Consider the following 26,526-nt stretch of genomic DNA (forward strand, 5'->3'; position numbering starts at 1 on the left):
CCAATATCCCCATGCATATGGGATATATTGAATATGGTGATCAGATCATGATATGAACAAACGTAACAGTTTAAATATAGGGAGCCCCCGGTGGCGCAGTGGGTTAAAGCACTGAGCTGCTGAGCTTGTTGATCGAAAGGTCGCAGGTTCGATTCTGGGGAGCGGTGTGAGCTTCCGCTGTCAGCCCTAGCTTCTGCCAACCTAGCAGTTCGAAAACATGCAAATGTGAGTAGATCAATAGGTATCGCTCCAGTGGGAAGGTAACGGTGCTCCATGCAGTCATGCCGGCCACATGACCTTGGAGGTGTCTACGGACAATGCTGGCTCTTCGGCTTAGAAATGGAGATGAGCACCACACCCCAGAGTCAGACATGACTGGACTTAATGTCAGGGGACTACCTTTACCTTTACCTATCATATCTCCTCTCAGCCTTCTCTTCTTCAGACTAAACATGCCCAGCTCCTTAAGCCGCTCCTCATAGGGCTTGTTCTCCAGACCCTTGATCATTTTAGTCGCCCTCCTCTGGACACATTCCAGCTTGTCAACATCTCTCTTCAATTGTGATGCCCAGAACTGGACACAATATTCCAGGTATGGTCCAACCGCATCTGTTTTTGTAAGCTGCATCGAGTCCTTCGGGAGATGCTAGCGGGGTACAAATAAAGATAATAATAATAATAATAATAATAACCAAGGCGGAATAGAGGGGTAGCATTACTTCCCTAGATCTAGACACTATGCTCCTATTGATGCAGGCCAACATCCCATTGGCTTTTTTTTTGCCACCACATCACATTGTTGGCTCATGTTTAACTTGTTGTCCACGAGGACTCCAAGATCTTTTTCACACATACTGCTCTCGATCCAAGTATTGTCCCCCATTCTGTATCTTTGCATTTCGTTTTTTCCTGCCTAAGTGGAGTACCTTGCATTTGTCCCTGTTGAACTTCATTTTAGTCCTCCAGGTTCTTTTGGCCTTCAACTCCCAGAAGCCTCAGCTGCCTTGGCTTGTGACAAGGCATGCTGGGAGCTGAAGTCCAAAAACTGCTAGATGAGCAGAGTGTGGGGAAAAGAGTGTTTATACTGCAGCAGAAGGGCTGTCATTGGACTCCTCTTTCACCGCCACGCTCAATGCTGTGGAAACCTGGAAGGTGTACTTTCACAAGGTGAGGCGCCTTCTCTGGAGCCTCACCAAACTACACGTCGCTGGGTCCCATAGTATTGAGCCTTGGGAGTTAAAAGGACCTTCGTTCTCCAGAGGGAGGCTGGCTCTGAGTCCAAAATGGCGGCGGGGGCGGAGTTAGGCCTGAGAGGAAGCCGCCCCTTCTCACTGGAGGCGGAAGGAGAGGCGAGGCCTGGAAGAGCCCGGAAGCAGGGACAGAAAGAAGGCGCCGTTTGGCCTCCCAAAGGCTTGCCGTTCCCTCTTTCGGGCGACCTCGAGGTATAGAGACCACCAGGGAAGGAGGTTCTTCTTGCCCACAGAAGGAAAAGGCTCTCGGCCGCCAGAGGCATGGCTGGCTCTGCTGGGAGGGATGAGCATGGCGCCCCTCCTCCTGCCTCATGTATTTCAGCATATGCAAACTTCGGCCCTCCCGGTGTTTTGGACTTCAACTCCCACAATTCCTAACAGCCGGTAGGCTGTTAGGAATTGTGGGAGTTGAAGTCCAAAACACCGGGAGGGCCGAAGTTTGCCCATGCCAGGTTGCAGATAACCTGTGTGAATGTCTACTTCTGGAACTTGCGTTTCCTATAATAGAAACTAAGTTTTCCCCCCCTTGAATTCTTAGAACCCGATTATGTGCTTGTGTAGATGCAAAGTTTGTGAAAATGAAGGATGTTAAACTCTTCCCTTTCTAAAAATGTAGATCAAGTCATCTATACGCTCCGCACAAGAAGGCAACAGGAGGAAGATGTTGTCAAGACCCAAGCCCGGTGAATCGGAAGCGGACTTGTTGCAGTTCCAGAATGAATTCCTCTCAGTGAAAGCTTCCCCAGCAGTGAAAATAGTCAAGAAAGCAGATAAAAGGAAAGGGGATTTGGGAAGTGGAGATGATGACAGACCCCCATTGCAGCATGGCAGAGATGTGGTGATGTTGGATGGTAAGTCTGTTGTAAGTTATTTTATGTTGGTGTCTTAGTATATTGGGAGGTCAGCTGTGACCAGCAGTGCTATAGAATTTTAAGAGGTACGAATGGAGGGCGAAAGAGAGAAACGTGCCAAGAGGAAGGCGCATCAAGCCAACCCTGACCGGGAAATCAATGCCTTCACTGCAGGAGAAAATGCAGATCAAGAATAGGGCTCCACAGTCACCTATGGACCCACCACCAGTACACTGATCCCGGAAGACTATCCTACTCGGACAATGAGCGATCGCCTAAGTATGTAAGTATTGGGAAAAACCAGGAAACCCTTTTGGAAGTGTGACCCTTTTGGAGATTAATTGGCATTCACATTATTTGGAGTAATCATAAGCTTTTTGGAAAGGCATGACCTTGTTGGAGATCGTAACTTTTTAAAAAGTGTGATCTTCTTGAGAAGAGTTAAAAACTTGCTTGAGTCAACCATCTCCTTAGTGGTAAATATCCATTAGTATCAATGCAAGGCATATTAGGTTTCTTAGCTGTTAGACTGATATACCTGATTATCTCTTTGAAATGTTGGCAGCAAAGATATGCCAATGCACAAAATATATAGCAGATCTTCAGAAGTGTTATTTCAGTTGCCGAAAAATATATCTACTGTCCCATAAAATATATTGCTTTTAATCATGCTTGCAAGAGACCAAAAAGTAAGCAGTCTTCATTAAAAGTTAACCTAATTGATTTACGTACGAACTTATAGAATCATAGATTTGGAAGAGACCTCATGGGCCATCCAGTCCAAGCCCCTGCCAAGAAGCAGGAAAATTGCATTCAAAGTACCCCCAACAGATGGCCATCCAGCCTCTGCTTAAAAACCTCCAAAGAAGGAGCCTCCATCACACTCCGGGGCAGAGAGTACCACTATTGAATAGCTCTCACTGTTCGAAGTTCTTCCTCATGTATTTAGCATACAGTTACATTTCTTATTGGTTTCATGTTATTATTATTATTAAACTTTATTTGTATCCCGCTAGCATCTCCCGAAGGACTCGATGCGGCTTACAAAGGCCAAGGCCTCAACACAACAACAATAGACAATAACAATACGATACAAAGCAAATTAAAAACATAAGCAATAACAAAACATTACACTATTACGCAATAAAACCAGGGCCGGGCCAATGAAGGGTCCAGATTAAAAAGTGCTGGGTGTGAGAGGTGGTATGTTGGAATTCTGGGCAAGTGCCCTGTGCAAGAGACTCTAGTAAAGTGCTACTGGGACATAGTGCTGGGGTTTATCCTATTCTGGAAAGGCATATAATGTTAACTGAATTATACTCAAAACTGCTCTACTGGGGGTACTTTAACTGCTCATCTGCTGCAAACAGACTCCTATATTAACTGAACATCTCACTGCAGCATACTGACTATATTCCTGCTCTAACTGACATCAACATACTTCACTGACTTCTAACTTCCAACTGACTCAAGTCTGAACTGACTTAACTGATTCCAACTGACTTCTGATTCAAACACATTCTAAAGTGGAATTTCACTCTGAACATTCTAAGATCCGGGTCACATGGTCTGTAGTCCCTCCCACAACCACTAACAACATAGAGTTAAGGGAAAAACTGCATACCAATACATACACACACTATAGTAAACAATCACAATGATATACATAACAAATAACTAGTAGAGGAGGCTTGTAGATGGTTGCTATTTCCAAAATAGTACAATTTAAACAAAACAGCAAGACCTTATTTGCCTGGAGATTATTATTTATATTGTGACTGTAGCACTGTCTACATGTGATGTGCTATAATGCCATCATGCAACTCAGTTGAAGCTACAGTGGATAGTGCTGCCCCAATGGCATCTGTATTAAACCCTATCCGTATTGTATGAGTAGTGTGACCATTGGGCTATCTCGTTTAGTTTCTGCTATTGCCCTTAATTGGTGACAGAGTTTAACCCTGTTCTCAGTGTAATATCCACACCCTGAATGAAAAAATATAATTTAGGAAGCAGAATTATATCTGCTACGGAATTTTAAATCAATAAGGGTTTATATGATGTTTTATGTAAAATTGTTATGTAAATTCATGTTGTCATTGTTTTATACGGTCATGTACTGTTGTATTTTATGTGTGTTGCACTTTTGAGTGCTTTTGTGAGTCGCCCTGAGTCTTTTCAAGGAGATGGTGGTGGGATATAAATAAAGGTTTATATTATATTTTATATTATACATTTGGCCTAACTCAGATTTCCTGGTTGCATATACAGTTTGTTCTCATATTGGGCTAAATAGATGACAATCATGGCTGTAGCCCATCAGACATGATTCCTGTTCTCCAGATTTCATACCTCTCAGCGCCCTTCCAGATAGGCCCTATATCCCAGGATCTGATCCCAGGTTTTCTTCTTTAAACTAGATTATATGGGTCTGCACTGCCAGATAATCTGGGATAAACAGAAAATCTGGGATCAGATCCTAGGATATAGGGCCTGTCTGGAAGGACCCTTAATCAGGGTGGAAAAACTATACCCTTGGTGTTGCATGTGACCTTGAAGCCAGCTTTCTTAGCTCCCAATGCATACAGTCTAGTTCTCTGCACATTGTTTTTTTCCTGGCAATACGAAGAATTAAGTGCTTCTTCTGGGAATCTCCAGGAACAGCAGTTCATTTTTTATTAAGTCACCTGCTACTTCTCATAAAAAAAAACCTGAGTTTTTCTTCACTAGAAGTGAACCTGTTGACTTCAGGGGTTTTTGATGCATTTTGTGCAGTCCCCCATGATCCTGGGGCAGAGGATTGGCCTCAGATCCATAGAAGCTGATGACATCCTTGGTCTAGATTTTTAACAGACAGGAACCTGACTAATCTTATATCCACCACTGAATTATCTGATGTCTTCTTTCTTTAATAATTTATAACCTCAACCACAAACACAAATGGCCTGCTAGATTTATTTAAGAACTTAGTTTGTGAGTTTGGCAGTAAGCAAGTGACTAATAATGACTATTGAGAATTGCTACAGAGTTTGGGAAGAGTGTCAAGAATCTAACACATTTTTAGATTGTTCTGGTGTGAGCATACAAAAAAGGTAGATTAAGATTTCTCAAAATAGATTTTAGCAATTTGAAGTAGCTGTTGACACTTATGGTTGGGAAGAACAAAAGATCAGATGTCTGCTAATGGTATCACCACTCCCACCAGTGTATATTTCCAAATCTACAGCAGACAGCTCCCTCTGAAATTTGTTCAGAGCCAGATCTCATCTGATTAGGAGAATGGGTCTAGGTTTGTTATTTTTTCCTTTCAAAACTCTGCAGAGGAGACCTGGTCCAAATGAGGGACCTCTTGTTTAGGCAATGTGTTCTCATGGTTATTGAGACTTGTTATGGTATTAGTCTGGATTATACTTTCCCACAATTGCAATTAACATTTCTAAAAAGAGCATGACTAAAAGAAGAAGGGGCAAAGATTTAAAACCTCCAGCTTTCCAGGGTTCAAACCTATGGCCCTGAGCATAATTGGATCAATTGTCTGTAATTTGTGTATGTAACACAAAGAAGTAGTTGAATGTGGGTTGCTGTGAGTTTTCAGAGAAAGCTCCAGAAGCATTCTCTCCTGACGTTTCACCCACAGCTTTGGCAGGCATCCTCAGCAGTTGGGAGGTCTGTTGGAAACTAGGCAGGTGGGGTTTATATATCTGTGGAATATCCAGGGTGGGAGAAAGAACTCTTGTCTGCTTGAGGCAAATGTGAATGTTGCAATTGAATGGCTTTGCAGCTTCAAAGCCTGGCTGTATTGCTGCCTGGGGGAGTCCTTTGTTGGGAGGTGTTAGCTGGCCCTATTGTTTTATGTCAGGAATCTCCCTGTTTGAGTGTTTGTCTTTATTTATTGTCTTGATTTTTGAGTTTTTGAATATTGGTATATTAAATAGTTGTTGTATATTAAAAGTAACATAGGCTTTGTTTGCAACGAGTGTTTACTTATATTTTGCTTACCTTGGAGAGTAAGATTGTCTGGGGAGCCCTGCTTTCGGACTCGCCTTTTTTGAATGGTGGGGACGAGAGACAGGGCCTTCTCAGTGATGGCCCCTCGGCTGTGCAACACCCTCCACAGTGACATTAGGTCACCCCTCTCCCTCCTGACCGTCAGAAGGAAAGTGAAGACATGGCTTTGGGATCAAGTCTTTAGAGAGTAGTTGCAGTGCAATAATAGATATGAAATATGTGCAATGACTATTGGAATGACCCTGGACTGTGATTATGGATGGATGGTGTGATTTTAATATTGAATGTAATGTTTTTAAATGTTTAATATGTATTAATTTTATTTTTTAATCTTATTTTAATGTCATTAGAATTGTTTGTCACTCTAAAGCATTGAATAATTGCCAATATGTAAATCGCCTTGAGTCCCCTTCGGGGTTGAGAAAGCTGAGGTATAAATCAGGTACATAAATAAATAATATCTATCCCTTGAATTGCCCATTCATTTTAGGCCTTCCGGTATCTTTTGGCTTGTTCTTTGAGCTCTTTCCTTGAGTTCAATCCACTATCAGAAAGCATTTGATATACTTATTACATTTTTAATAATTTGAATAATTGTAACAGTGTCTCATTATCATGAAAGTTACTAAATGGAACATTTTCAGCTTTTTCTATGTTTCTGGAAGAGGAAAAGTACTAGAATTGCTAAGGTTGTGTACATGAACTCTTTTTCATCTGTTTTCCAGACTTTCCTGATGAGCCACCACCTCTGACACCTGGTCCTCCAAAGAAATCCAGATTCAAAGGTACCCGTGTTCATTTTGAGGAGGACCCAGGAGAGCAACTGGATCGTGCTGATCAGCACATTACAGCAGTCTTCAACAAAATAATTGTATGTCCCTTATGTAGGAACTATTGTTAAAATGATGACAGCATCACACAGTGTTGATCGATGTGTTCTAAAGCTGAGTTATATGCAATAAAAATAAAAATGAATTCTCTTCAAGAATAACTTAAAGGCCTAAAGTGAGGGTCAAATAATTGTTGCAGTTAATCATTAACTGGAATGCCTCATACTTCTTGTGTTAAGCCTAAATCCATTTGTTAGTCCCAGTTAAAATAGGCCCATGAAATAATAGGAATTTAATTGGACTAAGTAGTGGAGCCAGGCCAAATACTGCACTTTCCAAGAATCAGATTTAAGAAATTTAGCAAAGTTATTCAAATTTGCATATGTTTATTCATTTTATTACATTTATTTTAATTTTATTCATTTTTGTCCTGCTTTTCTCCCATGGGTGGGATTTTCACTGCTACTAATCATAGAATGATAGAGCTTAGTGGTAACAAATTGCACATAGCATAGGTAAGGTAAAGGTTTTCCCCTGACGTTAAGTCCAGTTATGTCCAATTCGGGGGGTTGGTGCTCATCTCTAAGCTGAAGAGCTGGCATTGTCCGTAGAAACCTCCAATGTCATGTGGCCGGCATGACTGCATGGAGCACCGTTACCTTCCCGCTGGAGCGGTATCTATCTACTTACATTTGCATGTTTTCGAACTGCTAGGTTGACAGAAGGTGGGGCTGACAGCGGAAGCTCATGCTGCTCCCCAGATTCGAACCTGCGACCTTTCAGTTAATACGTTTGGCAGCTCAGCGGTTTAACCCACTGCGCCACCGGGGGTTCCCTCAAATAGCATAGCTCTATTTATGTAGTAATATTTTTGCATAATGAGTGACCAAGTCACATTTCAAAAGTAGTGTGTAATGTCTAGTAGTTTAACATTCATAATTCCTCATTACTTTCTGAACTTACTTTGAAAGGTGTTTTTAGAGACACGGTCATGGGAATTTTTCAGGCTTTGGTTCAAATGATGGTGTGGATTCAGTGGTTGGTTGTGAGCAGAACATCATAGGTGGATTCAATCATTTCTTATGTACCTTGTAAAATCCCCTCTGAAAGCTTGAGGGAAGTGTTTGGGGTGGGGAATCAAAGGCATTCTAGGAGGAGAAGAAAGAAGGCACCCTCGGTTACACAAAATTGAAGCGTAGATTTATTCTTGCGAAATGATTATGAACTGGTGCCTGTTTCATTCATATAGGTTGGCCATTATAAATCAAGTGTAACGTCATAACTTAAGGGCTGGGGGGACCTCTACCAGAGCTATTATCTCATAGCTCAGGAGAGATCTGAAGTTGGGCTCAAACTGTTTCTACAGGGTCACACTTGCGTGTAACACTTCAGTGCAATGAATGTTCAAACACTGCAGTCTCTTTGATTTGTGGCAGGAACGTGACACAAGCTCTGTCAGGGTGACCACGCCGATATTCACAGGAGGGCCATTTCCAACAGTTTTTCACAGGTCTGAAATAAAACATGAGGTAAGAAAAGCAAGTATATGTCAACCAGCTGGCTCTCTGTCTTCTGTTCTTGCTCTTTTTAAAAAGGTTTTGCCTTTTAGTGCTGTACTTTATGCTGGATTTAAACATTTGCTGTTGTCAGATTTCACCATATTCTTTTTTATTGCTGTGGTAATTAATAACAGTTTTCAACTAGGGGTTCTTAACTCAGGGTTTGTGGACCTCTAATACAGGGGTCCTCAAACTAAGGCCTGGGGGCTGGATACGGCCCTCCAAGGTCATTTACCCTGCCCTTGCTCAGAGTCAACCTAAGTCTGAAACGACTTAAAAGCATACAACAACAACAACAACAACCCTATCTCATCAGCCAAAAGCAGGCACCCACTTCCCATTGAAATACTAATAAGTTTATATTTGTTAAAATTGTTCTTAATTTTAATTATTGTATTGTTTTAAGTGTTTGTTTGTTTTTTTGCACTACAAATAGGATATGTGCAATGTGCATAGGAATTCATTCATGTTTTTTTTTCCAAATTATAATCCGGCCCTTCAACAGTTTGTGGAATTGCGACCTGATCCTCTGATTAAAAAGTTTGAGGACTCCTTCTCTAGCAGGTTTGTGGATGAATTTCAGGGCATCTGTGAACTAGCGCAATCATGATTTTTTGAAAATTTCCTTTTTTGTTACATTGGCGTTTTTTTGGTAAATGTCATGCAAGTTGAAAAAGGCATGAGTTAAGCATAATTAATATAATTTATTCCTGTGGAAATCTTGCCCTTTTACGGTCCTCAAATCATCAAAAATTGCCATTCTGAAGCAGTGAAGTCTGTTAACTTTCTGAAATGGAAAACATTCAGATAAGCAGATTCTTGGATTAATTACAGAAAGTTATTTTTCATGCATGAGGGTGGAACAAGCTCTCCAGAATTTACCTGTAACCTGGTTGTTTGTTTCTCCAGCTTTGTCAAGAAGTATATGTTGTCAAATATGCTGTTTTTATGATCTAATTTATAGTTATAGGTTATGGTTGCTCTATGGTTGTTATAATTTTATGTGGCTTGTTTTATGCTTTTGTACCATTTTTATCTGTTGTATGTTATATGTGCACCCTGGAGTGCCTTGTAAGCTGCCCTGAGTCCCTTCGGGGAGATAGTGGTGGGATATAAATAAAAATAATGATGATTATGATTATGTTAGGCTTTATATGTATGTGAGGCATTACATTTTGCCATAAATATGTTGAAAACTGCTTTGCGTCCCCGTCCCCCGTCCCCGTCCCCCCCCCCCCCGGGTGAGAAAAGTAAAGTAAGTAAATAAATAAAGATGTTCTCCTTTCTTTTTAGTATACGGCAGCAAAGTAATGAATTGTATGTAGGAGAAAGTGGTTTGCAAACTAAAACACCAGCTTTTTTGTACAGAGTAGTGGTTTAGTCTTTTTTTTAATGAGTGATGCTGCACTGACATAAGTAGAATTGAATGAAAAGGTAATTGAGTATGTTTGCAGATATGTTATGAATAACTTTCCCAAATTGGAAAAGAATATCCCACTTCTGACACCAATTTGTCATGAATGACTTTTCAATAACTTTAAAGCATAAATTCTTTTTATTGCAATTTCCAGTGTGAGAGGGTACATCAGATTACAGAAAAACATTTAGACAGAGAATGACATTAAACATACAGACATATAGATTATATGCAACTACATTGGATTCACTATTGCATTGGCTAACAAAGAAACAAAGGGGATTACATTTTCACTCAACATTCACACACATGTACACACATTCATTATCAGGCATTCAAATATTACCATATCATTTTCTCCCTCCTTGGAGAAGCACCTGTTAGGTCAGACCCTGTTTTCCTGCAGCCTTCCAATGCATAGTTCCATAACTTAAAAACACTGAATGCTAAAACTTCTTTCCCTAAGAACAATGCCAAGGACCACATCTCTGTTTTCCATACAGTAGAATCTGACTCCCTGCACAAAATCCAAGATTCTAAAAGCGCACTTCTTCCTCTTCCCTTGAGAAAGAAGCCCCACATTGTCCAGAATCATGCTTTCCCATAGCATATCTGACACTCTGCGAATACATCATCTCTCTCCTTCCAATGGAGTAGAGCATGGCGGGTGGAACAGACTCCTCAGGTCTGCCACACTTTGAGCATTATTAGATTGAGTCTTTTATAGGAATATTCTGCTGATGTAGTCCCAAAGTTGTAAATTAATGATAGACTTCTTCCATCCTGGAAACATCTCAGTTTCCTGGCCATATATCTTCTTGATTGGTATTGAGAAACACAAGGCTTGTGTTGACTTCTTAACATAGGAATGCTGCAAACATTTCCTTAACTTGAAAGAACCATTGTCACAGTTCTTATCAGAGTTTACTTTTCAGTTCTTATTAGCAACTTTTAATTATAGTCCAGCAAGCAGGTTGTTAGTCATCGCAGGCCTTAATATTGTACTGGTGTCTCCAAAATTATTAACTCCATCCATACATCCTTCCATTCAACTCATTCATACCCACACATCATTATATCATATTAAATTCACATTTCTCAAATCTGCATATTAATTTTTTGTGACAAATACAGCTTTCCAAATAGTAGGATGGAGGGTTGTTGCAGGCATACGTACATGTAAGAACAAGGATCGGTAAGGTGTTTTGGTCCACATACAAAGTACTTATTTGAGAAGAGTTGGAAGGAAGCTGCGTTTCACTAGAAAATAGAAAGGAGTCAACGTCAGTTACACAGTGCAAGATGCAATTCCTACCAGCTTGGTTGCTTTCCCACCCAGCATACAAACCACAGCTCAGTTTTGTGCATGTATCTGTTCTCATGCCTTCAAAGTGCACCTGAGTTCTATTCAGGTTATATCAAATATTTTTAAATAGTATTTTGTTTTAGACAGGATGTAAGAGCAAAAGCAGCATGAGTGAGGAACAATGTGGGCTGTACTCAGCTCATATTGTGGAGGCTTACCTTTCCTGTAGGTTCCATTGGGCACAGTGGGATTTACTTTAAAGTAAATAGGCATTGGATTGTACTTTTAAGCAGAGAGCATATCCAGAGACATGCTGGACTTATCAGAAATTCTGGACAGCAGCTTTTGGCCCAGTTGCCTGTCAGTAGAACTGATGATGTTAAGAAGGGTGAAATCTGCCACAAAATGTTGCAGTACAGGATGTTACTATTCATGGTATCAGCTATGGATGTTTTCCCAAAAGCTGCTCAACTTTCCATTACTGTTGATCATGCTCACTGAATTGCTTAGTGATTTAGTTACTCCTTAGTGCCTCTCTCATCATTTTCTGGCTTCCTTCATTTCTGCCAACTCTTTGGGTTAGCTTCCTTTGGTAGGGAATTCAAGAGCCTGGCAACAGCTACTGAGAAAGACCTTGCTTGCATTTTCATCCAACTGTATGGCTTAAATTAATAACTCTTGGAAGGTATGTTTTCTTTTTGTATATATGATGCAAACCTGAAAAGATAGAAGGATATCTATATGGCCTCTTGTCTTTCTGCAGGCAAAATCAGCACCAGGAAGAAAAAGTATCTTTGCTCAGAAGATCGCTGCAAAGAGGGCAGCTGAAGGGACTCAGATTTCTGTCACTATAGACTGTGATGCAACTGAACGAATGAACGCAGAAGTTCTGGAGGGTGCCTCACATCCTGAATCTTTGAGGGCTCCATTCTTTGGAGATGAAGGTGAATATTTAATTCTGGAGCAGACGTTCTCAAGTGCCTCATGACTTAAACATGTTTGCTGGTTGACAAACATATGGAAACAAATATCTTTAAATGCAAAACCCTCAAGTGTCTTCTGGCATCTAAACTTCTATCCTATGCATGTGTAGAAAGTGGGATGATCTCTGAGTGCATAAAATATTAAATCAATCTAAGAAGTTTGTAACTTTCTGGATTACTGTACGTATAAATTGAAGTGGGGCTGTTACAAATGTCCCAGTATTGCATATCCAAGTTGCCAGGCTATACTTCCTTGCATTGATTGTATTAGCAAGTCTTGTACTCTTCTGTGCTGCCGACAATTCCTGTTGTTCTGTGGAATTACATTTTGAATGCAACAAGGAATTAATTTCCCATATAGACATTTTACTATTCATAAGTTGACTAATAAAATATAGATACTCATGAAGGCATTCTAGTACAGATTGTTGACAATATATGGAAGTACATAATAGCTTTATCCCCCTTCCCTAGCATCCAAAATATTCATGCCCTCTATAACCAATGTTAATTGTAATATTTTTGTTTACATTTCTTCATATTTCTTAATTGAAAAAAAGAATGGGTACAGAGTACTTGATTACCTGTGTAATGGGTTCATTCAAGGGGTCCCCTATATGAATACAAAAGCACTTCTGTAATCTTAAGGGTGGGTATTTGGGTTTTTTCTTTACCGATTACAAAAGGCCATTCCTTAATACTGTTCCTTTTATTATTGGGATTAGATTTTCAAGGCCAGGTGTTCACTCAAACATACTTTAAGTCTTAATACCTCTTTTTATTTTCTCTTCTGTCCTCAACTTAGAGAAACGATTTCACAGGCCTGTTTTGAGTGCTTTGTCTGAGAAATCTGCTAATGAACCACTAAATTATCTACTGTTGAGTAGTCTTTGGGAAGGCAAGGTTCAACAGACAACAAGTGCTTTCCTTGTGGCCCAATGATGCAGATAGCTTTCTGTCATTATCTACTTACTATTTTTGTACATTGCTTTTAGGTATTCACTGTTACTGTCAACACTTTTTAATTGTTTGTACACTTGGGAGGCATGGTCTTACAGTGGCTCTGATCCTTCCTGGTGGGCTGTACACAGAAGTGCTGGGGTACTCCTGTTCAAACCCGTGGCTGTTGACTTGTGGGGTTCTTAGGGTACCGTTTTGTCCCCCATGCTGTTTAACATATAAATGAAACCGCTGGGAGAGTTCATCCAGAGTTTTTTAGTATGGTGCCATGTCTATATGCAGATGACATCCAACTCCTCCTACTCCTTTCCACCTAATGCCAAGGAAACTGTCCTGACCCTAAACCAGTGCCTGTCATCAGTAATGGACTGGATGAGGACAAACAAATTGAAACTTAATCCAGACAAGACAGAGGTACTATTGGTAAGTCGGAAGGCAGACCAGGGAATAGGGACTCAGACTGTGCTGGATGGGATCACACTCTCCCTGAAGATAGAGGCTTGCAGTTTAGGGGTCCTCCTGAACTCGGCACTGAACCTGGAGGCCTAGGTATCGGCAGTGGCCAGAAGGGCCTTTGCACAATTAAAACTTCTGTGCTCATTCCTTGAGAAGCCAGATCTGGGCATAGTGGCACATGCCTTAGTTAAATCCCATCAGGATTACTGTAAAGTGCTCTATATGGGGCTGCCTCTGAAGAGTGCTCAGAAACTTCAGCTGGTCCAAAGAGCTGCAGCCATGTTGCTCACTGGGGCTGATTACAGGGAGCTAGCAACCTCCCTGTTGCAACAGCTTCACTGGCTGCCAGTCTGCTTCTGGGCACAATTTATAGTGCTGGTTATGACTTTTAAAACCCTAGACCAGTGGTTCTCAGCCTCTGGATTCTCAGTTGTTTTGGCCTACAACTCCCAGAAATCTCAGCCAGTTTACCAGCTGTTAGGATTTCTGGGAGTTGAAGGCCAAAACATCTGGGGACGCACAGGTTGAGAACCATTGCCCTAGATGGTTCAGGTCCAGGCTATTTGACTGACGACATCTCTTTGGGCCTGGGCCCTAAGATCCTCAGGTGAGTCTCTTCTCTCGGTCCCACCCCTATCTCAAGCACGATTGGTTGGAATGAGAGAGTGGGCCTTTTCGGTGGCTGCCCCTCAACGCTGGAACTTCCTGCCCCAGGAAGCCAGAATGGCCCCCTCCTTGCTGTCCTTCCAGCAGCAAATTGAAACCTTTTTATGTATACAGGCTTTTAAAGATGAAGGTGTTTAAGATCAGTTCAGGGGGTGCTGTGGTTTCTAACTTTGAATTTGTTTTAATGATGTTTAGTTGGGATTTTTAAAATACTCTTTATAGTCGTCTTTTATTGTTTGCATATTTGTATATTTTAAATGGTTATGCTGATGCTTTTATGTTAAGCCACTTTGAGTCCCCTTTAGAGGAGATAAAACAAGGTATAAATAAATATAATAAAAATGAATAAATTTACCTCTTGGCATATATCAATGTATAATCTTGTATACACTTTCCCATTGATTTGTGCAGGGGAAAGGAAGAAATCACTTCCTGAACTACTATACCTTTTTTCCCTTTTCTGTTATATTTTAATGAGATTGTATGTTTGGGGGCAGGGAACTTCTTTTATTAGTAAAGCACCATGTATAGTAAAGGTGCTGTATAAATTAATGATGATGACAAAGTCCATTAAGCAGGATACTGGTTATGTATTTAAGACAAATGGGTAATGTAGAGAATGCCTCTAGAACATGGCCATATAGCCCGAAAAAACCCACAAGAACCTAGTAATTTCAGCCATGAAAGCCTTCGACAATACAATGTAGAGAATGTTTTCCATTTAGAAATATTTATCAAACTTACTGGCAATGTATTTGTTTTCTAGAGAAGTCTCCTGGTAGCTTATCCAGTGGGTGCCCTCGCATTGTTACTGGCGAGGGACTTAGAAGCCTGGCTGGTGAGCAAGAGGCCCAAAATATTCACAAAGAGAACTTGGAGAGGCTGAAGTCTATGTCCAAAGAACAAATCCTGGAGGAGCAGAAACAGTTGCTGGCTCAAATAGGTAAAGACTACTTGCTGACTTCTCTTAAACTGTAGGTATATTTTGGTGAACCACAAAAAAACTGTGTTTATATTTGTGTGAACGTTTTTAAGTTCACTTTCCTTTTAAAGTCTAGTTCTTACCATTTTAAAAACCCAGTACATAATGGGTTTATGTACTGGGTTTATGTACTAAGCACTGAGCAATGTTTTTCACATTCTGAAAAGATTTCATCCTCGTGTTTTGAAAGATTTGATTCTGGAGGGCTGGGCTGTGTTGTAAAGAAGCCTCAGGTCAGAGGCAGCATGTATGTTTTGCATGTAGTAGAGTCTATATTCAGGACCCTTCCACACAGTCATATAACCCAGGATATCAAGAAAGAAAATCCCACAATATCTGCCAAATATTCCAGTTCAAAGCAGTAAGTGTGGGATTTTATTCATCTGTGTGGAAGGGCACTCAGTCCCTATTTGTTGGATTCGGGCCCTTCTGCATTCAAAACATATACTTTGCCTTTGAGCTATTGCTCCTCTTCAACATTTAATTTATTCTATTTGTATCCTGCCTTTTTCTTGTCAGGGAATTCAGGGCAGCTTGTCGAATTTGAAGTGAAAATTTAGCTAAGAAATGTACTATTACAATAGTTAAAAACTAAGCATCAGTTGTATTAAAATACATCATTAAAACAGTTTACAAAAAACATTTAGAGCATAGGTGAAATCATACAGAGTAAAAACAGGTCACATCTCTTGAACACTATTCTGCCATATGCTTAAAGCCAGTCTAATTAAAAAGATCCTAACATGCTGGTAAAAATAGAACAGGTAGGGGGCTCTACAGGAGGTCTGTCCTTCAGGGAGCTTTATAGGGGCTTTTCGGGAGGTCTCTCCTATAGACCTCCTGAAGGAGAGAATTGAAGAGTCTGAGAGCAGCAACTCAGGGCCCTTCCACACAGCCATATATTCCAAGACAGAAAATCCCACATTATCTGAGTATGGACTCAGATAACCCAGTTCAAAGCAGATATTGTGGGATTTTCTTCCTTGATATCCTGGGACATAGGGCTGTGTGGATGGGCCCTGAGAAGGCTGCAGACAACTTGTAATAATAATAATAGCAATCATCATCATCATTTATACCCCACCACCATCTTCCCCAACGGCGACTCGGGGCGGCTTACATGAGGTCAAGCCCAAAAAACAAAATACAATAAAATAAGATACAAATTGCAATAAAATAAACAACATAGCATTAAAATATAAAACATATAAGCATATAAACAATATACACAAAACATAAAGAGAAGAAAAAAAAAACTGTAAACCAAACAAAATGACAGTGAGTGGGCCGCATGTACATAAAATGATTTAAAAACTCAGGGTGAGATAAAGGAGCAGGATTATTTGTAAGGGAGAAATCATAGAGAGACAGGGAAATAATCGGACCTTCGAACAAGGGGAGGTGTACTCCTAGGACAAAAATGTTGAGGGAGCAATAGCATAAGATTATGTGACTGCTCTCCGAAAGCGCAACAGCAGAGCCAGGTCTTGAGATTCTTTTTGAAGCTTTCTAAAGTAGGGGCTTTCCTAACTTGTATCTGTGAAAGTGGTGGGACTGAGATAAAGCTTTCATCAGAAGATCTCATGTAGTGAGAGACAATGTTTTAGTTAGTTTGGATTCAAGCTGTGCAGGGTTTTAAAGGTCATAACCAGAACTTTGAATTTTGCATGGAAATGAATTCTACTTGGTAGCCAGTTTCAATGGGGGAAATCTATTTATTTATTTTCTTTATTTATATTCCATCTTTCTCAACCCTGAGGGGTAATCAAGGCGGCTTACAACATACAATATCCAACTAAAAACATGGTTTCAAATTAAAAACATAATAAACATAATTAAAATACATTTCAATGAATCACATCATCCAGAGTTAGAGTCCAAGGCCATTCTATAGTGATACTGCACATTTTCCATATGAAAATTTCTGCGCTGCTCTATTTTTCAAAAACATACTCCCAGAGCCAGGTTTTGACTCTCCTTCTGAACACTAGAAGGAAGGGGGCTGCCCTGTTCTCACTAGAGAGGGAATTCCACAACCGAGAGGCCACTACTGAGAAGGGCCTGACTCGTCATCACCAGCTGTGCTTGTGAAAAAGCTGGGACTGAGAGCAGGGCCTCCCCAGACTATCTTAATTTTCGAGATGGTTCATAAGAGGAGATACGTTCATAAGGGGAGATGGTTCATAAGGGGATATACGTTTGGACTATGATCCCTGTAACCAGTTCCATTCGGCAGCCTGGCTGCAGTATTTTGGGCCCATCTGAGCTTCCAAAAGCAGCCTCATGTAGAGTACATTACAGTAATCTGAATGGGATGTCACCAAAGTATGTGTTACTGTTGTGAGATCTTATATCTCATGAAATGGGCACAGCAGGCACACTCGTTTAATTGTTCAGATGCAATCTTGGCCACCGCTGAAACCTGAGCATTTTCAGGTTAAGCTTGAACAGAATCCTGACTTGAAATCCTAGAGGATTACTGTTGGTAAGTGTCAAAAGTTCAAATAGACAAAAAGGAAAAGTAGACTTCTGTTCAAAGGCCTTTGGCAAAAATAATATCCTCAGTACATTTGATTTAAAAAATCAAAATATAAAAAATGGACAGCGTTAAAGGAGACTGTTAATGTTGTTTGCAATTTGTTTCATGTTTTTATTATCAGATCCCAATTTACTGGCTTTCCTAAAGTCACGACATAGTACTGCTACAACTGAGGGAAGAGAGGAAAAAAGGGAACATGAAAAGCCATGGAAAAGTATGCATTCGGAATTACAGCCTGCATTGCAGCAGGAAAAAGGAGAAATTCTGAACGCTAATTTATCTCAGGAGTCAATCATTGAAATGCAGCCAGACACAGAAAAGTCTCTAAGGACTGAAGTCTCTACAAAAATTAATGTCACAGGTAATGAAGTGTGGAGCTATTGGTGTGATAAATTGCTGGCTTGAATCCAATTGTTAGTCCCAACTAAATTAGACTTGTTGAATCGATGGGATTTACATAATGGTTGATTTACCATTCAGCAGGTCTACTGTAGCTGGAATTTGCAGTTTCACTTTGGCTTTCAAATCTAAAGCAGAGCTACCAGGGAGCAGATCACATTGTGGCTCATTTTTGTAGGATTTTCATTGCCCAGTTTTTAGAGACCACGAAATCTCAATTCATATTTATTACCCAAAAGCATTTTGAAGATTATGACTTATCCTGGCAGTAATTTAGCGATGCAGTCCAGTATATCCTCTGAAATACCACTGGAAAGTCATGGAGGATGTCTCATTGCCTTCTCTTCCACTGTGTTTTCACATCTGTGCTGGTCAATAAAAGGGCGTGATGTGGTAGAAGGGTTGCAGTAGGTAAAAGGTAGGTTTAGAGATAGCCGAGCCAAGAGATGTGGCCTAATTCCTCTCGGTAGAATTTATGCCACATCACCCTGATCCTGAATATTGCTCTGTGTATTGTGATTTGCCCTCTAAGGAGAGAAAGATTGTTTCAGAATAAGAATGGAGCCAGCTAGAGTTGCAAGTGCTGATAGAGTAAATTTGAATGGCACCTTCACTTCTTGGTGGGTCATATGTCCTTTGGGAACAATCACTGTGTTTGAGGTTTTTCTGCTGATTCACTCATAATGTTACCTAGATGGTTCCAAATAGCAATATAACCTGCTCTTTGTAAGTGTGCACATGTTTGGGGAACACTTTTTTATACATGTGTTCCTTTTGAAATTCGTGTTTCTACTCTGTGAGAATCTAACAGAGAACTCATCAAGAAATCTATAAATCTCTCTCTCTCAATCATTGTACCCTCTCTACCCACACCCCAATTTCTGGATTCTTTAGTAAAATTAGTGTGTGCGTGTTTATACATATATATCTCATAAGATCATCTTATGAACAGTATTAACCCAGTCAACATAAAACTATCAAATCTAGCAGAAAACTACTATAAAGGTAACATAAAAAGAGAATTCTCAGTTCATTATAGGTGAAAAAATCTTGCCAGGAGATAGGTTTGCACTGTGTATATAACTGGGAAGCCTGGGGGAAATAAGATAAATATTATATGGCACCAGAAAGCCCAGAATATAGTAATCAAGCAAGCTTCTCGTGGGAGAGTATTTATTTGGGTACCAGCATAAAAATGCCTTCTCTCTAATCTGACTTTCCTCATTTGTGTGTGTTTGGGGGAGGGGTATCTGGAGAAGGATATCTAAAGAAGATTGTAAGAATTGGATGGGTATATATATATATATAGAGAGAGAGAGAGAGCAGAAGGTAACCCTGGCTCAAAATGTTTCTGGTCTTTAATGGCTAATACCAGAGTTTTGAATGAAAAATCTCTGGCTTCTGAAAATCTTTTTTTTTTGGCTCTGTTTTTTGGGCTTAGCTTTATCTCTGATCCCCAGCAGCTGTGTGTTTGAAGTTAATATGAAGCTGTCAAAATTACATACCCAGGCAGCAGCTTCGGAGGAACGATCAAACACTTTTCTGCATGCAAGCATAAGGGACTGGCCTGTGAAATGGAGGAACTGCATAGGAAATTGGGCCAAATTCGAGAAATGTGTACGTAGTGTGGTGGTGGTTTGAGGTGTACTGACAGCTAGTCATATAACTGCCATTCGCAGTGCTGTTTGACAATGGAAGGGGAAATATACCCGAATGAATGACTGACATAACTGGCTCCCATTATGGCTACTTCAATAATGTAGGATTTCTTAAGGGTGAGCTGTGGCAGCAGCAGGTTGGCTGGCAAACTGTGGTGTTCCCCTCAGACCTAACGTGCTGTGAACATAAAGACCTTTCAGAGCTGCTTAAAATTAGCAAGATAGATGAAGCTTACAGGATATAACAATCCTGTATGTTTAAATAATATTTTCCTTAGCCAGGGTTACTTGCTTATGCTTGAAGGCATGTAATGTGATATGTCAGTTGACAAAAAGGCTGTAGTTATTCATGCTTTCCAACTTCTCCAGATTATATAAAGGGAACTCAGTAAAAGCCAAATACATGTCATGTGTGAGGTCAGATATACTCTTTTAGGTTCAAGTTTGTGTGTGAAAAACCATGAACTCATGCTTGATTTTGTCTTCCTTGCTTTAGAGTAGAATTGGCAAAATTTGGCCACTGTGTCACTTGCATGCCACAGACATTTTTATAGCATTCAGACTTTCAAAAGTCTTCCCTTTTTTTTTTTTTTTTTTTTTTGCAAAGGCAGACAAAAACTACAGAGGGGCATTTCCCCCATTGTGTACCTCAGGACAATGTAAGGTTAGAGCTGTCCTTTTTTTGAAATAGGAAGACCCTATCCTGGAATTAGAAGCATTTCAATAATGTTCTCTTAGAGCAGTGGTTCTCAACCTTTGGGTCCCCAGGTGTTTTGGCCTATAACTCCCAGAAATCCCAGCCAGTGTACCAGCTGTTATGATTTCTGGGAGTTGAAGGCCAAAACATCTGGGGACTCACAGGTTGAGAACCACTACCTTAGAAGGTGCTTGTGGGCAGACTCCAACATCTTGTACAGGCAGGGGGCTCCACAATTGCCTCTCCTTGTAGAAGGTCAAATCAAAAACCTTAAGATTTTGGTTGTGATGTAATTAAAAACAAAATAGAGACACAGAAACATAGAGTCATATGATTGGAAGTGACCACAAGGACCATCCAGTGTAGCCCCCTGCCATGCAGGAACACACAATCAAAGCACTAAAAACCCTAAAGAAGGAAACTCCACCACACTCCGAGGCAGCTCTTCCTGTCAAAGACATCTTACCATAAGGAAGTTCTTCCTAATCTTTTTCTGTAGTTTTAATCTGTGTGTTCTAGTCTCTGGAGCAGAAGAGAATAAGCTTGCTCCATCTTGAATATGACATCCTTTGAAATATTTAAACAGTTTGCTGCATGTTCATATTCTTCAGTACTCTGCATCATTCCAAATAAAGTACAGGATTTCTGCCTAAGCACACAGATATGTTGTGAATACCAAACTGAACACAGCCATTCTAGCCATGTACAGTGATGTCTCAAAGTGTGAGAAACCTCTGGCTTTCAAAGCCTTTCTGACTGTGACATCAATGAGATTGTTAAATACCTGGTAGTTAAGAGTAGACCAGTGGGTCATAGTGAATACTCCTGGCTGTCTGTAGCTCAGTGGGTCACAAAGCCCACTATTTAGCTCCAGTTTAAACCCTATAGCTTAGAATTGTTTTCCCTTTTTCCTTACACTTTTTCTTCCTATCTTGTTGCCTACCTTTCCCTATGCATCCTGCACGTCTTCTCTTCGGATCTTCAGTCCGTCTCTACTTCTTCGTTCTGCTGTATTACCTGGATCTCACTTCTGCATGGAGACTACTTAATGAGATCTTTGAATCATTTTTGGATTTGAGTGGTGTGGTTTAGTGAGATAAGACAGTGTTTGCTGCTTACTTTTTAAGAGAGCTGCTTTAGTGTGTAAGAGCAGAGAAAAGGTGGATTAGAATTGCCAGAAGAGCGTGTCGCCAGATAACTTGTCTCTGCCACATTTCTTTCACATCAGATTTAATTATTTAATCAATAAGATGCTTCTTTAGGGAAAATGTTAATGTTCCCTCTCCACCAGGAAAAAAAAAACATTGTTCTTTGGGCCAGGCCATCCTTCAAATTGTGGAGAGTGACAGAGAACATCAGAGATTTGATGAGATTGTATATTTGGAAAGGCTGTATACAATGAGACAAATAGAACTTGCTTCCAAGGAATGAAAGGTGTGTTGAACCAGGAGGACAGTCTCTGTGAGATGACTTAGCATATCACTGCACAAAAGAGGAGCAATTATAAAAATCAATGGTGCTTTTCAGATTGCCTAATGTTATACATGCAGCACATTGCGCCTAGCAGGAGATGTAATATTTATTTCCTTTAGCACTTCACATTGGAAAGCCGCCGCTGTTGATGTCAAGAAATGTATAAATAAACTAACAGCAGCCATTGCTCCAGAAGGAAGAAGTTAGTCTGCTCTTGCAACAGGAGGAGACTCAGACAGTCAGTAAGATAGATGACTTTAGTTTTTAAAGTGTCATGATCCTGTATTTCCCCTCCCCGATGGAACCAACCTATGTGCTGTGCCTTTCTCCACTTCCGATTTGAATCCAAAATTATCTGTTCTTACTGGTTTGAATCCATGGCTTAGAGGTGAGGGGACAAGGTGAGCTCCCACTGTTAAACCCAGCTTCTGCCAACCTAGCAGTTTGGAAACATGCAAATGAGAGTAGATCAATAGGTACCACTTCGGCGGGAAGGTAGCGGTGCTCCATGCAGTCATGCCAGCCACATGAGCTTGGAGGGCGTCTACAGATAACGCAGACTCTTCAGCTTAGAAATGGAGATGAGCACCACCCCCCATAGTCGAACTCGACTAGACTTAATGTCAAGGGACAATCTTTACTTTACTTGAGAGAAAGATCTATGCTTTTGTGAACAGATGTTTGAATATGTGCTTTGCATGTAGAAGGCCCCAGATTCAATTTTGGCATCTCCAACTAGGACAACATAACTTAAAACTACCTCTGCTTGATTTCATAGAGGACAGTTACAATTGTTCAGTAGAAGACTGAATAATTCACACATGCATGGTATTTGCTTTACAGCAGATGTGAATAGATGGAATGTCTCAGATGGGTTTTTGATATTCTTTCATTTCTCTTCATTTGCTGTAGTTTTCAAAAGACACTTCACACTCTAGTTAGGTTTGCGTTATAACCATTGCTTATTGTGAGCACTGGGTCCTTCTTATTTCCTCTTTCAACATGGCTACAAGGAGGAAAGTTAAAACATACATTTGCATTTTTGGCAAAACAGATTGCTTCTCTTCTAACCAGAAAAACTGTTGTTATTCTTAATTGAGGTTTATTGGAGATAAGCCAACTTCTACATCTCAGATCAGAGTGCTGTCTTTTTAGAATAAATCCTAGTTAATGTTATCCACATTTTAAAGTTTAGATTGTGTATTTAACTTTGATTAATGAAAAATAGTGGTGAAAGCTACTAGTCTCATCCCAGCCACTCTGGTGAGGTGTGGTGAACCATAGTTTATTGTGATGACAAGTATGTAAACTGAAATTTGAAAAAGATTGCCTTTAAGGTGATGCTGCATAGAAATTGTCCTAGGACTTATTGTTATGATATAATGTTGTTAAAATGAGTGATATTAAGTGTGAAATAATCATCCAGGAGGTATATGTTGGGCAGCCCTTATCTGGAATTCCAAATCGTCCCCATGAATGACTGAGGTAATGGCTGAGATAGTGTAACATTTACTTTTGGTTCATGTGGTGTACACAAAGTTTGTTTCATGCTCAATATTCTAAACCTTCTGTATAGAATTATATTCAGACTATATGAAACCTAAGTGAAATTCATGTTTAGATTTGAGTGCCATTCTCCAAGATATCTCATTATGTACAGACATAGTCCCCAAATTACGAACAAGATAGGTTCTGTAGGTTTGTTCTTAAGCTGAATTTGTATGCAAGTTGGAACAGATAGCATAGGGAAGGGTTAACACCCCTGTGGGGTTTGTTTTGCTGCCTGTGCCCCTATTCAGAAGATTTCACCTCACTTTCTGTCCCTCTGATAATTGGATTTTGAAAAATGTGGCTTGTTGTGGAAAGCTTCAGTGGAGACACCTTTTACACATGGTAACTCTTTCAGGAGTGGATTTCCCTTCCTAGGGCTAGATATCTCTCACTTCTTCTTGTCTCATCCCGGTTCTTTACTATGAATCATTTGTAATTCAGATGTTTGTAACTCTGGACTGCCTGTATATGTAAATACTGGAAAAACTGAAATCCGAAACAGTTCTGGTCCTTGGCATCTTGCATTGGGGAGGCTCAACAATCCGTGCTCCCTATGTTGGATGATAGATTGATTTATGACACTTGTATCCTGCCTCTGCTTGAGAGAATTCAGCACAACAATCTTCAAAACAGCTCTGTGAGACTTTTCCAGGGCTTACCAAAAGTCAATGAGGCATTGAGTAATGGATCTGGATTTCATCCTCGCTTCCCCATGCCAAGGTTTTTGTTTCATTCATTGCATCCCACTGGCCCAAATGTGCATGTGAGGAGTGTGGTAGAAAACAAGGTAATGAGTTGTGTGTCATATTTTTAAGGGTTATTTTGCTGCCACCTCTTCCTCCTGTGTGCTTTATGTCACTGTTGTGGAGGAGATGAGTCTCTTGCTGACTCAAAGATCAAGGGGCCTAGAACTGTGATGATCCAGCTTGGCAGGCTATCTTTATCAAAACATCAGTATATGGGAGAGCCAAGCTGCAGGAACTGGTACTGTGAAGCTGATTGTATGTTATATTGCCTCAGTCTGTCAAACAGAACGTAAGCTTGGAAATAGGCAGTGTATACCCACTTTCAGCATCTGTTTCTGTAAAGGAGGTTTTCAACAACTGAACAATCTGTTTATAACCCTGGAATAGACATCAACCGCCTTCTCCCCTTCCTGTTGACAAGATTGCAATTCTTATATCTGATGATGCACGTTAGCAATGTAACTCAGCTTATGGTTCAATCAGCCATCTCCATTAATGATTAAGGGAAATGAAAAAAACAAATGACTTACAACACCAGAGGAGTCTAGTTTTCCGCTAACTGTTGCTTCTTCCTGCTTCACACCCACCTCCATCCTGGTGCATTCAGTCTTTTAGCATTTGGAGAGAGAAACAGGATGATCATGGAAATATGTATGAATTAGGCTAAAATATAGGGATTTTTCTTCTAGCCACAGCATTTATGTTTAGATTGGTTCTTCTATTGTGTGTGTGAAACTTGAAATGGGAAGAGTTGGGGAAGTTAAACAGGTATGTGGCTTTAAGTACAGAGAGTTCAGAGGGCCATTGTGTTCTGGAGGTTTAGGTTTTACAGCAAGAGTTGATAAATATCAAGGAGTTGGAGAGCCATATTGAACTCTGAAGAGCCATTAGGGCAGTGTTTCTCAACCTTCCTAATGCCACGACCTCTTAATACAGTTCCTCATGTTGTGGTGACCCTCAACCATAAAATTATTTTCATTGCTACATCATAACTGTAATTTTGCTACTGTTATGAATCATAATGTATCTGATATCCAGGATGTATTTTCATTCACTGGACCAAATTTGGCACAAATACCCGATATGCCCAAATTTGAATATTTGTGGAGTTGGGGTGGTGGTGGTGGTGTTGATTTTGTCATTTAGGAGTTGTAGTTGCTGGGATTTATAGTTCACCCATAATCAAAGAGCATTCTGAACTCCACCAACAATGGAATTGAACCAAACTTGGCACACAGAACTCCTGTGACCAACAGAAAATACTGGAACGATTTGGTGGGCATTGACCTTGAGTTGTAGTTCACCTACATCCAGAGAGTACTGTGAATTCAAACAATGATGGCGCTGGACCAAACTTGGCACGGATACTCAATATGCCCAAATGTGAACACAGGTGAAGTTTGGGGAAAATAGACATTGTCGTTTGGGAGTTGTAGTTGCTGGGATGTATAGTTCACCTACAATCAAAGAACATTCTGAACCAGGTTCGCAGTTTGGGTGTGATCCTGGATTCATCGCTGAGCCTGGAGCCCCAGGTCTCGGCGGTGACCAGGGGAGCATTTGCACAGCTTAGGCTCGTGCGCCAGCTGCGCCCGTATCTTGGGAAGTCTGACTTGGCCATGGTAGTCCACGCTCTGGTTACATCCCGCTTAGACTACTGCAATGCTCTCTACGTGGGGTTGCCTTTGAAGACGGCCCGGAAGCTCCAACTGGTCCAACGTGCAGCAGCCATGATACTAACAGGAGCGGGACATAGGGAGCATACAACTCCCCTGCTGTACCAGCTCCACTGGCTGCCGATCTGCTACCGGGCTCAATTCAAGGTGCTGGCATTGGCCTATAAAGCCCTAAACGGTTCCAGCCCAAAATACCTAACTGACCGCCTCTCGGCCTATGAACCCACGAGGACTTTGAGATCTTCCCGGGAGGCCCTGCTCTCGATCCCGCCTGCCTCACAGGCACGGCTGGTGGGGACGAGAGATAGGGCCTTCTCGGTGGTGGCTCCTCGGCTGTGGAACACCCTTCCCGTGGACATCAGGCTAGCCCCCTCCCTGCTAATATTCCGCAGGAAGTTAAAGACCTGGCTATTTAAGAAGGCATTTGATCAATAAGTGCAATGACTGGCAATTGACCATAGGAATGGAACAGCGGAAATGATATCGGATTATGGCTTGATGATGAGACGATTCGGAATG

General features: G+C 40.7%; 1 protein-coding gene across 1 annotated transcript in view; it reads left to right on the forward strand.

Annotated features, from left to right (window-relative positions):
- Positions 1-1,289: 1,289 nt before the first annotated feature.
- RPAP1 (RNA polymerase II associated protein 1) overlaps positions 1,290-26,526 on the forward strand; it is a 64,441-nt gene continuing 39,204 nt past the window's right edge. Inside the window, exons 1-7 of the mRNA XM_060760761.2 lie at positions 1,290-1,442; positions 1,867-2,101; positions 6,835-6,980; positions 8,376-8,468; positions 11,985-12,165; positions 15,053-15,229; positions 17,929-18,168. Of these exons, the coding sequence (XP_060616744.2) occupies positions 1,912-2,101; positions 6,835-6,980; positions 8,376-8,468; positions 11,985-12,165; positions 15,053-15,229; positions 17,929-18,168 (1,027 nt within the window). The 5' untranslated portion in view covers positions 1,290-1,442; positions 1,867-1,911. The remainder of the gene's footprint in view (positions 1,443-1,866; positions 2,102-6,834; positions 6,981-8,375; positions 8,469-11,984; positions 12,166-15,052; positions 15,230-17,928; positions 18,169-26,526) is intronic.

Source organism: Anolis sagrei, chromosome 1 (genome assembly GCF_037176765.1).
Source record: "Anolis sagrei isolate rAnoSag1 chromosome 1, rAnoSag1.mat, whole genome shotgun sequence".
Lineage (NCBI taxonomy): Eukaryota > Metazoa > Chordata > Lepidosauria > Squamata > Dactyloidae > Anolis > Anolis sagrei.